The sequence below is a fragment of the Rhinopithecus bieti genome, unplaced genomic scaffold, assembly GCF_001698545.2.
Source record: "Rhinopithecus bieti isolate Rb0 unplaced genomic scaffold, ASM169854v2 scaffold_10223, whole genome shotgun sequence".
Classification (NCBI taxonomy): Eukaryota; Metazoa; Chordata; class Mammalia; order Primates; family Cercopithecidae; genus Rhinopithecus; species Rhinopithecus bieti.
Window position 1 is genome coordinate 2,783,574 of NW_016806659.1, and position 17,234 is coordinate 2,800,807.

Consider the following 17,234-nt stretch of genomic DNA (forward strand, 5'->3'; position numbering starts at 1 on the left):
AGAAAAAGATTGGTAAATCTGATCCTATGTTAAAATTAAGCACTTCTGTTCATCAGAAGACTCCATGTTAAAGGAATGAATTTAAGATATTCTAAAAAAATTTAAAAGTTAAAATTTTTTTTTAAAAGACTCCATTAAGAAAGTGAAAAGAAGTAACAAAATGAAAGGTATTTTAACATTCATAACTGCCAAAATGACTATATCTGGATTATATAGAGACTCGTCCCTGTTTTTTTCAGTCTGCTTCCTCTGTCAGTTACATTTCTCTTAGATTATGGATTTGTCCATTTCTCTTTTCAGTTTTATCAATTTTTGATTTTTATGTGTGCATATATATATAAAGTCATGTTATTAGGTGCAATTTTAAAATCTTTTTATCGACATAAAGTGACCTCTTTATCTCAAGCTTTTTTTTCTTACCTTAATGTCTACCTCCCTCTTTTATGATATTATAGATACCACACCAGTTTTCTTTTGGTCCATGTTTACATGAAGTCCCTTTTCATACACCTTTATTTTCAGCTTTACCTTCTGTTTCAGACAAATCTCTTGAAATCAGTATATGGCTGGTTTTTAAGATCCTGTCTGGCAATTGTTGTCCTTTAACTGGAACACTCAGTATTTACATTTAATTTAATTTCTGATATTATCAAAATTTAAATCTACTGTTTTACCATGTAATACTTTCTACTTTCTAATTGTCCCTTGTCCTATCGTTCTTTGTCTTTTCCTGCTCATTTTCGACTGATTAGCTCTAGTTGTTCCATTTTTTCCCCCTCTATTAGTTTAGAAATTACACATTTCATTTTAGTCTTTTTAGTGGTCACTCTAGAGGCTACAACGCGCACCCTAACTTATCAGTTTACTAATGTACATTCATATACATTTGCAAAGGCCTGCGAGCACTTCAATTCCATGTATGCTCCCAATTTACTGCTGTCATGTTTTAATTTTAGATATATTCCACATTAACACATTTCATTTTGTATAGTCAATACTCATTTAGACTTATACACATACTTTTGTTGCTCTTTTCTCCCTCCTGCATCTCTAACCTTCCATCTGAGATCATTCTTTCTTGCATTTCTTTCCTTCTGTATTTCCTTCAGCTGGTACATTGTTAATTAATTCCCTCCTTATTTCATCTTCATTCCTGGAAAGTATTTTTGCTAAATTTAACAAAATTCTAGGTTTGCCATTAGCAGATTCTACTGTTTCTGTTGTGAAGTCAGCTGTTAGTCTAATCGTTACTTTTCTGAATGTCTTTTTTTTTCCTGTGGCTTTTACACTTTCCTATGTTCGTTGGTTTCTTGCAGTTTTATTATGATGTAGTTAGGTGTAGATTTCTTTTTGTTTATCTTCCTTGCAATGTGTAGAACTTCTAGAATCTATGGTTTAGGTATCACTTCTTTTTAAAATACTGCTTCTGCTATACATGTAATTTTCCCTCTCCTTTCATTATTCCAATTTTTGCGAAAATTTTTCATAGTCTATGTCTTTTACTTTCTTCTATAACAGTGTATTTCAAAGCTTCATTCTAGATCCCTCCTTCTAATCTATCTTCCAGTTCACTAATTTTCTTTTCAAGTATGTCTAATCTGTTGTTACACTCATCCACTAAATTTTCTGGTTTTTTTTTTCCCTCCCGCCCCATTTTTCTTTTCAAACAGGACCTCACTATTTTGCCCTGGCTGGTTTCAAACTTCTGGGCTCCAACTACCCTCCCAGTTACCCCCCGAGTAACTGGGACTACCAGCTACTTGCACCTACCTGTCCACCAAGTTTTTAATTTCAGTTACTGTATTTTTATAGTTCTAAATTTCTACTTGGTTCTTTTCCAAATTTGCCTTCTCCTTTTTAAATTGTTTGCTCTGACATTTTAAATCTTATTTCTTATCTCCCTGAACGTATTTAAGGTGATATCTAAAATTCCTATATCTAGAGCCCTAAGTCTATTTCTATTGTCTGTCATTACTAGTTTCCTTTTAATGTTATTTTTGTGTATTGTACTGTATATATGAAAAACTTAAACCACTGTCATTTATTTCTGAGACTGAGATTCTCTAGTCTGCCAGAAGATTCAAAGGTGGCCTAAAATCTGAGCAAAGGCTATTTTACTTCCCCGTGAACCCTATGGTGCTGCTCTCTGAAGTCTCCATCCAGAGTATGGGGTTTACAAAGCCCCCTAACCTCAATAGGCCCCGAACTCTAAATTTTGTCCCCAAGTCTTGAGGCTGTCAAAAATATGAGTAGCCTCTCGGCCTGACAGGTAAACACTCCCACAGAAAAAGCACTTCTAAACACTGAGTTACCACTTTAGGTTTCTCTTGGCTTAGTAATTCTTTGCTACTTTGTTCCTAGACAATGAGCAGATTTCTACATATTTTGTCTAGCTTTTCCAGTTGTGCTTGGCAGAAGGGTTAGCCCAATCACCCATAATGCCGTTGTGAAAATCGGAAGTTCCCCAATTACTGTGAATCTTGCCCTTTAGCATTATTAAGTGCCTTTCTTTGTCTCAATGTGTCCCTTCCCCCTTAATTCAATTTTGCCCATTAGCTTCCTTTTATGCCTTTGTATATACCCTCTCATTTTACTTCCCGAATCCCTCTTCTAGATTTTTCTCTTGAATACATCACAAAGATGTATTTCTCTTGAATACATCCTACTTATTAGAATCATCTATAATTACATCACTGCCATAAAAACAAAAAAAGCACAGCCAAGGAGGAAATATTTCCATCTTATACTTACTGTAAATTCTTCCTCCTCTTCATCACCAGATTCTCCAAATATGTCTGCAATAAGATTTCTAGAAAGTAGACAAATATAAAAACATTCATTTTCTTTCTTCTCATTTGCATAGGAACCATTTTTTAAAAAATAGAATTTACATATAGTAAACTGTGCAGATCTTCAGTGTCCAGTTCAATGAGTTTTAACAAACGTATACACTCATGTAACCAGCACCTATACACTCATGTAGCCTCCTGAGAAAGTTCTCTCATGGCCCTTTCTAGCTGGTCCCCTAATTTCAACATCCTAGAGACAACTGCCACCTTGACTCCCAACACCACAGATAAATTCTGTCTACTGAACTTCATGTAAATGGAATCACGTATGTCCTCTTTGCTTTCTTTCACTTAACATGTTAATTCTGAGATGAATTCTGAGATTCACCCACATTGTAGTGTGTTCAGTTCAGTAACTAAAATACTAAATCCCCAAAGACATGCAATTAGGCAGGACATACTGTATTACAACACAGACCCCTCTGTACTGCCTAATTCAGAACCCCTGAAAACTCATGTTACACTGTCACTTACTCTTCTTCATTGCCCGACTCACTGTCACTCCCAAACAGATCCTTCTCTTCATTTTTCTTATCAGACAATTCTTTCCCAGCTTCTTCCTCACTGTCAGATGCTATGGTCTTCTCTCTTTTGCCTGACTTGTCGGATACAGCATCACTGTCAGAGTCATCTGCATCAGAGACAACACGGCTCTTCTTTGCTGCTGTTGAAAAGAAAATCATTAATTTTATTTTATCATGGTCATTGTATTACCAAGCATAATAGATGCTTTAAAACAGCAGTATGCAGCAAAAAAAAAATCAAAGGGCCTCCTGACACACGGTTTAGAATTTTTTTTTTTTTTTTTGAGGCGGAGTCTTGCTCTGTCGCCCAGGCTGGAGTGCAGTGGCCGGATCTCAGCTCACTGCAAGCTCCGCCTCCCGGGTTCCCGCCATTCTCCTGCCTCAGCCTCCCAAGTAGCTGGGACTACAGGCGCCCGCCACCTCGCCCGGCTAGTTTTTTGGATTTTTTTTTTTAGTAGAGACGGGATTTCACTGTGTTCGCCAGGATGGTCTCGATCTCCTGACCTTGTGATCCACCCGTCTCGGCCTCCCAAAGTGCTGGGATTACAGGCTTGAGCCACCGCGCCCGGCCTAGAATTTTTAAAATAAGTAAATGGCTCATTTAGAGTCATCTTACAAATTTTCTGTTATTTTGCTTAAGAAAAAGTGGCCAAAAGATGAAGATATCATCAATATAAAAGCAGTCACCTTTCCTTTTGGGGAATCGAGAAAATTAAAACTAGATTGATGGGCAAAATTGGCATCCTTTCTACACTGCCTAGTAGTAACTGAACTAAAAAGGACTACATATTTCTTTCTAGGAATAGTCTCCACGTTCCTCTATCATTGCTGGTCAGTTTGAAATTTCTCATCTTCCTTAACAAATTGGCAACATGTCTGGTACCTTTTCCTTCTCCTATAAGAACTGTCTGTTGGGTTATAATGAAATATGTCTTTTCCAAAGATAAGTTTCATAAAAAAGTAAACAAGTAAAACTCACTGTGAAAATGGAGTCTTAGGTAGCAGAGACTGAAACATTCCAGAGAGAGATGGTGTCTCTAAATAGAATCCCCTCAAAGTTTCCCTGTATCTGAATATTCAACAATGTTTAACAAAAGAAAAGACGTACCTGTGGGAGCTCAGTTACTGATTGGATGGGATCTAGTGAACTAAGTGTCAAAGAGACCCACAGCTAACACTGAATACAGTTAGGGGTTTTCATGTCAACATTTTTCTTTGAAACATTACCTCTTCCAGTTTAAAACAAAAAAATCTGAGTATTTTATATTCCTATTGACACGTGGTTTATCACTTTGAGGCAGTCAGAGATTAATACATGCTAACAGAACTCAAAGGAAACTTACTATTAGGCTTAGCTAATGATAACCAGGGGAAATGAGTGTCCTAGTGATATTTTAGAATATTAAGCTGAATCACAGAATACAGATCTGACATACCAAGAGGATACAACGCTCCACAGTTACAAGCTTACACAATGAATAAAGCACTGATAGACAGCCCAAGGTAATTCCTTACATGCTTTCTCTTCATCTTCACTATCAGAAAGCACAGCAGCCTTTCTCTTCGCTACTTTCTCCTCCTCACCCTCTTTTTCATCTTCATCACTGTCCAGTTTTTGCTTTTTGGGTTCTTCCTCCTCGCTATCAGAACTGTGAAACTTTTTTCTGTCCGTATGGCTGTCTGAGTGGAAGGAGGCATTCTGCATTTCTGTATCCTCTCCCTTATTCTCCCTGTCGCTGTCATCATCTGACTCTGGCTTCTGTTTGTGTCTGGACGCATCCTCAGTTTCTGAGTCACTGGCAGGTCCCTTCCGAGGCCCCTCACTCTCAGAGTCACTGACTCGGGGTTTGGGTAGCTCCTCATTTTCAGAATCACTGGCCTGGTTCCTTGGGGGATCCTCACTTTCCGAATCACTGATTCGGGGTTTGGGAAGCTCTTCATTTTCTGAGTCACTGGCCTGGTGCCTCGGAGGGTCCTCACTTTCGGAGTCACTGATACGAGGTTTGGGAAGCTCCTCGTTTTCAGAGTCACTGGCCTGGTGCCTGGGGGGTTCCTCACTTTCCGAATCACTGACCTGAGGTTTAGGAAGCTCCTCACTTTCCGAATCACTCATTCGAGGTTTGGGAGGCTCCTCATTTTCGGAGTCACTGGCTTGGTGCCTGGGGGGTTCCTCACTCTCAGAGTCACTGATTTGAGGTTTTAGAGCATCTTCTGTTTCAGAGTCACTAGCAGGACTCTTCTGGAGCTCCTCAATCTCAGAATCACTGGCAGGATGCTTCCCAACATCTTCGTTTTCTGAGTCACTTGCATGCCCATTAAGAAGCTCCTCATTTTCAGAGTCACTCCCAGGTAATTTCCTGGTCTCTTCACTCTCAGAGTCGCTCCCATGCTGATTGACATCCTCATTTTCAGAATCGCTTGCGGGAGGTTCTGCACGTTCCTCAGATTCAGAGTCGCTGTCCTTTTGCCTGTGAAGCTCCTCACTTTCAGAGTCACTAGCATTAAGATTTATGGGCTCATCATTCTCAGAGTCTGTCACATGATGTCCTTTGGTGAGACCATCCTCTCGATCACTAGGTTCATTCTGAAAAATAAAGTGAGAAAAATTAGGAAAGTGCAAACAAACAAAACCCTTTAATAGTAAAACATTAAATTTTTTCAGTGATTTTTTTTTTTTTTTTTTTGAGACAGTCTCGCTCTATTGCTGGAGTGAGTGGCGAGGTCTTGGCTCACTGCAAGCTACACCTCCTGGGTTCACGCCATTCTCCTGCCTCAGCCTCCCAAGTAGCTGGGACTACTGGCGTCCACCACCACGCCTAGCTACTTTTTTGTATTTTTAGTAGAGACGGGGTTTCACCGTGGTCTCGATCGCCTGACCTCATGAGCCGCCTGCCTTGGCCTCCCGAAGTGCTGGGATTATAGGCATAAGCCACTGTGCCCGGCCAATTTTTTAAAATATGAGAACATGTGCACCTAAATGGAGAATTCTTGTCCTATACCTATATAGAAATACCCCCACAGAAAGCCAATCTGTGAAATGGTTTTATCTGGATCCCCGAATGGGGAAATATAACCAGCCTTCATTAAAACAACTTTGTAAAGCATGCTCTCAGATTACTATAGAAAACTGTGAAGAGCCAGATTTTTTTTTTTTTAAAAAAGGAGAATTTTCTCATACATACTTCTGTTTTGTAAAAATATAACTCTGGGCCAGATGTGGTGGCTCACACCTGTAATCTCAGCACTTTGGGAGGCCGAGGTGGTGGATCACCTGAGGTCAAGAGTTCAAGACCAGCCCAGCCAACATCGTGAAACCCTGTCTCTACTAAAAAACAAAAATTAGCTGAGCATGGTGGTGGGCACCTGTAATCCCAGCTACTAAGGAGGCTGAGGCGAGGAGAATTGCTTGAACCTGGAAGGCAGAGGTTGCAGTGAGCTGAGATTGTGCCATTGTACTCCAATCTGGGAGACAGAATGAGACTGTCAAAATAAAATAAAATAAATAAATACATTTTTCAAAGAAATGCTAGCAAAAATGTAACCAAGTTCTTTTACATAGGAACATTCTTGGGTTTTATAAGGTTAAAATTATTTTTTTTTTTTTATTTTTTTGTATTTTTCAGTAGAGACGGGGTTTCACCGTGTTAGCCAGGATGGTCTCGATCTCCTGACCTTGTGATCCACCCGTCTCAGCCTCCCTAAGTGCTGGGATTACAGGCTTGAGCCACCGCACCCGGCTAAGGTTAAAATTATTTAAGGGAAAAGAAACCATACAATTTCATTTTATTTAAAGGGTCAAATAACATATGTGCACCTTCTCCCAAGATAATTTAAGCAAACAAAGAAAGGAAGGGTTAACATTTCCTAAGTACCCACTAAGAGCCAATACCACAATAGGCTCTCTCCTGTTAGTTCATTTACTCCTCATAATGGTACTTCTCATGATAACAAAATTGAGGCTTACAGTAGTCATGGTCCTGTGTTTAGTTACCCTAGAAATAAGAAAGCTTAAGTTTTAGGGAGAACATGATTCATCTAACTATACCAACACATAATGTTACTTGAAATAATTACTCTGAAAACATGCTCTGGGGTACAAACTTGATATGTGCATATTATAGCTATGATTTTAAAATGCAGAGAAAATATATAAAATTAAACATGCCTAAATACTAACAAGTGTTTTAGGATCTGGTGAATTTTTTCTCCCATCTGGTAGCTCAACTTTAAATAAAATGGCAATAATATTCTAGCTTAATAAGTGAAAGTATTTCCATGTTTGAGTATTCCCTCTAAAAATTTACTGAGCCAAATATTTGTTAGATACATGACTGAAGCTATGTGAACCTACCACAGACTATTTTCAAGGGACCAAAGAGCCTTTAAATAATACCTATGGCCAACATCATGCTATGAAACCGTTAAGTAACAAGATAATTCTTGTCAATGACAGGATAAATGGCATGAAAATGTTCTCATAAAACCCATACTTTTACTAACCCAAGTCTACAAATTCAAAATAATATGAAAATTATAAAATAAGCCTACAAGGCAAATGTTTGAAGAGTTTTTAAAATATTTTATCACCATCATGACAGCACAGCATTGCAAAGAGTCATTGCTACACACAGTCACTGAACTATAGCACATTCAGGAACGTTTCCAAAACCATAAACTTTTCAAAATCCCTAAATACAATTTTCTTGAGTTCTCACCGGGCACTCAGCACAGTACTGTATTGGATTCCTTGTCAGTCACAAGCTCTATTATCCCACTGGAACAGGCACTTATCTATTAAAACGATATTAGGACTCGAGAGATATCATAGAATCTTACAATTACAGTACAATACTCTGTATGTTGCCTAAATTTTACTTTAGCCATACTTCATAATTTAAAAGAATGCAGATGGAAAATTTAACTATCTGGATTGTAAGCTCTAGGAAGGCAGACATATTTTGTTTGTTTTCTTGAGGTATTCTCAGAGTGCAGAATGCTCTCCAGTACATACACACACTAGGTAGAGTTTGAGCATTCCTAATCTGAAAATTCAGACAACTCCAAAATCTGGAACTTTTTGAGCACTGACATGACATCACAAGCGGAAAATTCCAAACATAAGCACCTAATACAAACTTTGTTTCATGTGAAAAATTATTTAATATAATGTATAAAATTACCTTCCAGCTACAAGATAAATGAATTTCGTGTTTAGACGTGGGTTCCATTGCCAAAATTGCTCACTATGTATAAGTAAATATTCCAAAACTCAAAAATATTCTAAATCCAAAACACTTCTGATTCCAAGCATTTTGGATAAGGGACACTCAATGTGTATTTGTTAAATTAGTGATAAAGGCGTTAAGTGGGAATAACATAAGGTGAGGAAAAATTAATCCAACAAGAATGTATTTCATGTCTACTATGTGCAAGACGCCAAGACACCAGGCTGAGTATGTCTCAGGGCCTGACCTTACGAGCTGCTAATGAGAAGCCAGCCAAGCACACCGTAACAGTATAGTGTAACATGCACTATTCACAAAGTATGTATATGATATTTCAAAAGTGCACTGGAAGTGCATCTATATGAAACTGAGCTGCAAAAAAAAAGGTGTGCAGACAGTGAGCCAAGATCGCACCACTGCACTCGACTGGGTGACAGAGCGAGACTCCATCTCAAAAAAAAAAAAAAAAAAAAAAGGGTGTGCAGACAACAGGCATGTTTGCATGGAGTTTGTGATGGCTGAGTTAAGAGGGGAGGGTGGGGAGAGGCATACAGGACCAGCAGAGGCAATTAAAGCAGGAGGCAAAAAGGGAAAATTGCAATTGGCTTTTGGAATGCTCTCCATGACAAACCCATCACATAACTCTAAGGCCATGTCTATGTGTGACTTGATTTATTTTAGTTGAAACAACAGAAATCATCTCTAGCTAAGTCCAGAAAAAAAGAACAATCTTCTCAGGATCAAAGTGAGTTGAATGACTAAACACTCAGGAAGGTTAAGCACCAATGCAGCACAGAGAGCTCAGAAAAGGGAACTCAAGGATCATTTTACTAGAGTACCATCAGTAACATGACTCGGCTATAAACTGTCTAGAACCTAAATTACAAATCCCCAAAAGAGACGACTTAACTGGCCAAGGCAATATCAGAAACTGACTCAATCAGTTACAGCTGGATCGGGGCACAGCACTGGGAGTCACTCCCAAAGAAGTGAGAGACACTGGGCAGTCACCCAAAACTCACCCGCTACACTATACCCCAGGTTTCCTGATGCATGGTGTAGCATTCCAAAACAAACAACCCCTACAAGGACACCGCATAAGACAATGATAGTGAAATTTAGGAATCCTCACGAATTTTTTATGAGTTTCATGAAGACACAGCATTATGTATGGAACGACGGCAAAAAAGGGGAGAAATAACTACAGTAAAAAAGTACCAGTCTGATACACTCAAGCTAAAGAATACACTTAGACGACAACACCACAGAATTTGGGACGAGTATGCTGGAAATTATACAGTTAAGCTTAAAAGTTATCAACACAATATCTAAAGCTTTTAGAGTGGTTTTGGCAATTAAATTGCAAACTTAAAAAAATCCAAAAGACAGTTTTTTTAAAAGTCACATGAGTACAACAAATCAACAGTTGAAACTGACATTTAACGGAGTTTTTAAAATAATGTAAGACACTTCCTAGTGGTAATGGTAAAAGAAATTGAGCAGTCAGAAGCTCCTTAGATGCTTTAGAAACATCTATAATGCCGCCGGGCGCTGTGGCTCATGAGGTCAGGAGATCAAGACCATCCTGCCTAACACGGTGAAACCCTGTCTCTACGAAAAATGCAAAAAATTAGCTGGGTGTGGTGGCGCACTCCTGTAGTCCCAGCTACTCGGGAGACTGAGGCAGGAGAATCACTTGAACGCCGGAGGCGCAGGCTGCAGTGAGCCGAGATCACACCACCGCACTCCAGCCTAGGTAACAGAGCAAGACTCCGTCTCAAAAAAAAAAAAAAAAAAAAGAAAGAAAGAAACACAAACATCTATAATGCCTCATACCTCCTTCCTTAGCCATCAATCACACTGCAGTTATAAATAACTACCGGTTATCCATCATAATAAACAATCTTGTTTATCTCAGCATACAAAGAATAACCACACTTCTTACGACCAGGGCCACAATACACAGAGAGATAACTGACATTCTTAAACTGCAAAGTAAATAAAACTGCTATAAATCAAATAATAATTTGTAAAGTATTCATAGTATTATATTGTCAAACGGAAACTTGTACAGACCCAAATAACTCAGGACACTTTGTTTCTTCTTGACTGGTCAGAAGTGTCAAACTCAAAGTACTTGATGTCGTATATACTACTCTACCATTATAAACTGGAAAAATGCTCAACACTAAACCACACAGTAAATTCCATGAAGAAATATCTATAGAAGTATGTTCAAAAACATGTTTCACTAGACCCTAGTTCCAGAAGATATAGTTGAAAGTATCATATAGGACTTTGTCAATGCATATTAGTTTAATGAGCATGAAAGAATCTGAGAAACCCTGCAGTAAAATAACATAATGCTGTCAATCCAATGTCGTTCCTGGAGTGCTGCACCACTTTGAGAAACTCCCAAGCACACACTTAATATAACAAAGCTATAAACCAGAATGTCTCTTGTCTATCAAAAGTTGATCTTAGAATAAGAGTCAGAAACATAGGAACTCCTGATGAGTAACAACAACAACAACAAAAATCTACATAAAGCTTGTTTTTTGTTTGGTTCGTTTGTCTTTTTGAGACAAGGTATGACTCTGTCACCCAGGCTGGAATGCACTAGCATAACCATAGCTCAGTACAGCCTTGAACTCCTGGGCCCAAGAGATCGTCCTGCCTCAGTCTCCCAAGCAGCTGAGACTACAGGCACATGCCACCACGTCCAGATTTTTTTTGTTTTGTAGAGACAGAGTCTGTGTTGCCCAGGCTGTTCTCAAACGCCTGGCCTCAAGTTATCCTTCTGCCTTGGCCTCCCAACAAAGTTTAGGATTTTATGATAATGATGTAAACTCCTGCCTACCTCTTCAGACTCACTTCTTTCCACTCACCATCAACCCTATGTGTTACAGCAGCAGTTCCCAAACCTCAGTATGTATAAAAATCACTTGGGGAACTTTGGAGAAAACCATACAAACTTTTGGTGCTTCTCACCTCCAGATATCAATTCAGTGTATCTGGGAAAGGTGTCACAGAATCTGAATTTTGACATGTGGTCCACATGATTTTGACCACATTTCAGAAATTCTACTCCAGTTTCAGTAGAGTGAACTACTAACTTTGCTCCTTTACAAATGCTGTTCCCTTTACCAAGAATATCTTTCTTGTACCTTGTCTTTTTCATGCCTAAAACTTGCCAAAATACTCATCTCCTGAAGTCTCTTCCATCTTTCTCTCTAGGTAGAATGAATGGACTTTGTGCAACATAATGTGACAGTTAAGGCCGTGGAATTTAGAGTCAGAAAGACCTGAGGTCCAAGCCCCAGCTCTGTTACTTTCTACTATGTGATCAAATGACATTTTCTTAACTCTTCAAAGTTTCCATGTCCTTGATCTGATGGAATTAGGAATAGTATCTATACCGTAGAGGGCAGTTCTGAGGAATAAAAGCATGCAAAGCAGTAAGCACAGAGCCTGTGAGCATTCAAAAAATGTTATGTACCATCAATAACAAAATCTCATTAATTATTAATTACAAAACACTCCCCCCTTCAAGACTCAGCTCAAATACATCCCGTGACGGCTGCTGACCTGGTTAGCCATTCCCTCCCTTCATATCCCCATGGCATCTTGTACGCTCACACTTCACTGAAAGGTGACTTACACACTTATTTACACTTATCTGATACACCGACCTTAAGATCCGAGGCTATTCTGTAAAAATGTATCTTTTACCTGCGGCATAAAAAAGACACTCAAAATATATTCACTAAAATGAAAAAGAAACCCCACAAGCAATGCTTAACATAAAACAAATGGAAAATAATGTTTGCATTAAACATTATCAGAATCAGAGACAAAGACTAAAAACAAAAACAAAGGAAAATGTAGACAGAATCACAAGAACTAATAAGATATAGGACAGCAATGGCCAAGACAAATCTTTTAGTTGTTTTGATGTACTCCCCATAAGGATGCTTTCCTTATACTAACACAACCCCCTGAAGGAAAGAGCCAAACAAGAGCAGACTGCCATCTTTGCTCAATTCAAGTAACGCTGGAGCTAACGGAGTTGTCATCGACTTCAAGGGCAGATGGCTGGGCCCACTGTGCTTTGCTCACAGTCAAAAAACCGTGAGAAGCCAGGTTCCATTTCCAAACAACATCTTCCTCAATGTCCCACACTCCATTTTTCCCTGTGGGACACTCGGGAGGGTACTTTTATGCACAGACGAAATCTACAGGCTTCTGGATGTTAAGATAGGCATTTCCTTTGATATGTATCCTTTGATACATTTTCCATGAAACAGAAACCAGCTGAAACAAAACCACACAGCTAATTGGCAAAAATACTGTCTAAAAGAATATATGGTAAAAATAACAAAAACTAGAATTGGAAACTAGTTATAACTAGGTCACATTTGACGGCCACCCCTCCACTTGGTGCTCAAACTGCTTTACTAAAAAGTTATATTTCCAGAGATGACTACTTAAAAGATTTTAGAGTCTTCCCCTTCTTCCCTATCTGTCCTACCACAAAAGGTGTGAAGCCATCTAACCCAAACTTACTTATTCAGCATCACTTTCCATTAAGCTATTCCATTTTCTAGCCACAATAATCATTCCTGAAATATATCAAGTCCTTCTTAATGTTAGGCCCTGTATCTGCTGCTCTTCTAGCTAGACAGAATTACCACTACCCCAACCCATTTCTCCAACTGGCAATGTCTCTCCTTTTTCTGTCAGCTGAAATATCATGGCTACTAAGCCCCTCCTCCCTTCCTCTCAGTGCTTGGTATGTATCTTTGCTACAATGACATACTATATTGTAGTCACGTATTTATAGGTCTGCCGCACCCACACAGACACCTTAAAGTTTTAAGTTTGCATTGCTATGCCTAGTAAACATTCAACATTCAAAAATGTTTACAGAAAGACATGAAAAATAAATCTTCACACATTAAATAAACTTAAGCAATAGTGCCAATTTTTTGGGAAATGCATTCCAATCCAAAGGTTTAATTATCTGGCCGGGCACGGTGGCTCACACCCGTCAGCCCAGCACTTTGGGAGCCCAAGGTGGGAGGATCACCTGAGGTCAGGAGTTCAAGACCAGCCTGGCCAATAGGGTGAAACCCTGTCTCTACTAAAAATACAAAAATTAGCTGGGTGTGTGGCGCATGCCTGTAGTCCCAGCTACTCAGGATGCTGAGGCAGGAGAATTGCTTGAACCCAGGAAGCAGAGGTTGCAGTCAGCCAAGATCACACCACTGCACTCCAGCCAGGGTGTAAGAGTGAGACTGTGTCTCAAAAAAAACAAAAAAGTTTAATTAACTTGATTTGGAAACCATATAATAACACAGTTGGGGACAAAGTAATAAATGTCAACATCTCAGGCTGCACATGAGGTAGAGGGGTAGCTGGGAACACAAAATCTTCAAAGAAAGATGTGTAAAACTTCTATAGGCTTCTGGATTGAGAAATCTAAACTTCAATACCTTTTCTTCAAATTTAAGAAACTACCTTTCCATGTATCCTTCCAACTAATCTACTAGGAAAAGACAATTTGATACCTAATAGTTACAATTTTTTAGTAAGAGAATATATATTAAAGATAAATTTAAAACAGAAAAAAACAGCTAGTAAAGAAAGGTTTATCTTTCCATGAAAGGGTTCTTCACAAGGTTCTTCTAAATTCTGAATTTTTTAGTACATTTTGAGTTAGCTGTTGCATGCTCATAAAAATGAATTACCATATAAAATGGCATAGTATTCTACCAAATTATTTTCCCTTTGATTTGAGAGATTAATGGGCACTGTAGAAATAAGACAAATGCGAATCACACCCAAAGATCACCATCTTTTACGTTTTAGTCCTTTCAATCTCTTCTCTGTGTAAATTTATTTTAAAACAATTAAACTAGGACCTAGAATCACAATAATGGCCTGTATCTTTCAAGTAATAGCGGCAGGAAGCAGACAAATTCCTAGGCAGATAGCGGTGGGTCCCTGGTGAAACATGACCTTCAAGTCAAACACAGCTTAAACGCAGTAAACTGAGCTGCTAGGGCACCTGAAACTGAGCTGCTAGGGCACCTGACCGGAGTGAGAATCTTTATTCCCGTTTGCCTGCTCTTTCCTTAGTGGTTCTTTCCGAATAAGACTAATTTTTAACTCATCATATGTTGCCTTTCCCAAGGCTACCTACAGCCCGTATCTCCCCAATTCTGAGTCTATAAAAACTCCAGAGTTAGCCACAGTTGGGGACAACCCACCTTTGGGAAGGGGCTGCCCACTTCAGGTCCCCTCTCTGCTGAGCTGTTCCGTCGCTCAATAAAACTCTTCTCCACCCTGCTCACTCTCAGTTGTCCATGTAACCTCATTCTTCTTGAACGCAGGAAAACCACTTGGGACCCACCAAACGGAGAATTCAAAAAGGGGTGTAACACTGTACCCCTCCCTCCTGCTTACCCAGCAATGGGGGAGAAGAAATTGCTGGGCGTGACACGCCACCACTCGCCAACGCTGTGGGCAGCAGGAATGAATAAGAGCTGTAGTGCTTCTCGAGAGCCCAGACCTCGGGACTCTCCAAAGCAGGGCTGTAACACGCACCTGCTTGCCAAGCCCTGGGCGGTGGGAACAACAGAGCTATGACACCCTTGGGGATCTGCAGTTCATGGCATCTCTCAGTTTTCAGGCACCACCACATTCCCCTAGTCTGGACACTGGCGCCTTCCATGGAAGTTGCTTGTGGCACACTGGGTCCAGCTGCAGCCTTGCACGGAGCCGGCACCTGTGTCAGTGCCTGGAGCTGCCCGCCTGCTGCAGCAGCTGACCTGCCTGGCTGTGTGCCGTGACCAGACCCAGACCCTGCACTCGGCTCATTCACACACCTCTTGCCGTTCCATACCTGTCTTGCTGGCAGAGGCCCGTAGCAAAAATCAAGTGCAGCCTGCCAGGCCGAGTGGGCAGGGAGAGTCCAAGTGAGACTGGAGCCCAGCGAGGCCCAAGCAGGGACACTGCTGGCCCCAGAGGTCTCCCGCCAACAGGAAGTGGCACCCTCCAAAAAAAATTCTGCATCACAAGTAACATGTTCAATTCTCCACGTCACTATTCTTTGAAAACAATTCCAATAGCTGCGTTGCCATTCTTATAAACGTCCTATTTATAGTTTAATCGCTCATTTTCTACATTGTTGAGTATTTCTTGCTTTCTTTCTTATGTTTATTACACCTCCTTTGTCCATTTCAGTGTTTTCAACCCAACGGCGGTTCTGGGTCTTCACCCAATGGGTTAGTGGGAAATTCAAGGGGCTGTTTTTGGTCATCAACGATGGGGAGGATGTGTTACTAGCATTTCATTTAATGCCCAGTAACCAAGATGCTAAATGTCCTGTTAATATACAGGCATGCACCCAAATATCCACAACTGGCTTGCTAAGAATCTCTTGTTCAGGAAAGCAACACAAGGCTGCTCTCTGTGGTGTGGCCACAGGCAGGACCCAGAGGACCTCACCCATCCACACACACACAGGAATCTCCCTGAGATGAAAGAGCTCAATGGGCCCAATACAGATTGCAGTAACAGACAAGAGAAGCATAATGGGTCCCTTTGGGATTTAAACTGAGGAATACGCAAAAGTCTGACCAATCTGTAAGAGATAAACATCAAGCCAAACAAGGATTTTTGGCATCACAGCATGAGAAGTTCTACTGACCTTCTCCCCAGTGAAAATTATTAAAAACAACCACTTAAAGTCTCTACAAATGGCCCTAATGGCAAAGGGCAAATGAAGAAACACCTACACAAATTCCACAAGAGAGACTATTTGAACCAAGATCTACTGAACCTCCTTCCAACCTCACAATTCAGTGAGGCTGACTCCACTCCAGATTGCTGTAGCCAGAAACACAGAGCTCCCTCTCTATCCTGCTTCAGTTAGAGGGCTTCCTTTCCAGGAAGAGCAGGGCATCAGCATCTCTCATCCTGCTCCCGAAGCCTGTTTCTGTGGTTAAGTTCCGAAAGACTGAAGTTGAGAAGTAGAGATTCCCATCTTTTGACCAACCCTTACTTGCTTAAAGGCAGCTCTACCTTGGGTGGACCACACTGAGAATACTGGGGCCCTAATCACCCTTGTGCCGGCTTGTGAGCCCATGCCAAGAGATGCAAGCTGAAAAGATTTCAGGTTACTAACTTATTCCCACTCCTCCACCCCCTACCCAGAGCTCAGTGTTTAAAAAAATACAGAAGACATCCTAGGCAGCGTGGAGAGGTTGCAGTGAGCTGAGACCGAGTCATGGCACTCCACCCCGGGCAACAGTGAGACCCTGCCCCCCTCCCCCCCCCCCCCACACACACACACACACACACACACACACACACAAAACAGAAGAGAAGAAGACAGCTGAATAGAATTACTAGACATAAGCTCAAAAGAGGACTTCAACAATACTATAAACCAACTAAATCAAACAGATATCTAAAGAACTAGGCCTGGCACAATGGCTCACACCTGTAATCCCAGTACTGCTGAGAGGCCAGGGTGGGAGGACCACTTGAGGTCAGGAGTTCGAGACCAGCCTGGGCAACATAGCAAACTCCATCTCTACAAAACAATTTAAAATTAGCCAGGCATGATG

The 17,234-nt window shown here is 40.3% G+C and overlaps 1 protein-coding gene across 5 annotated transcripts in view; it reads right to left on the reverse strand.

Annotated features, from left to right (window-relative positions):
- Window positions 1–17,234, reverse strand: part of IWS1 (interacts with SUPT6H, CTD assembly factor 1) — a 49,559-nt gene that overhangs the window by 18,710 nt on the left and 13,615 nt on the right. For 4 of the 5 annotated variants that reach the window (XR_001886618.1, XM_017877342.1, XM_017877344.1 and 1 more), the window contains exons 3-5: window positions 4,889–5,957; window positions 3,324–3,513; window positions 2,752–2,809 (exon numbers count right to left, since the gene is read on the reverse strand). Coding sequence is in view for 4 of the 5 variants with exons in the window: in XM_017877342.1 (XP_017732831.1) it covers window positions 2,752–2,809; window positions 3,324–3,513; window positions 4,889–5,957 (1,317 nt within the window). In the remaining variant the exon portion in view is untranslated. The remainder of the gene's footprint in view (window positions 1–2,751; window positions 2,810–3,323; window positions 3,514–4,888; window positions 5,958–17,234) is intronic. The other variant, XM_017877343.1, reaches the window with a different exon arrangement.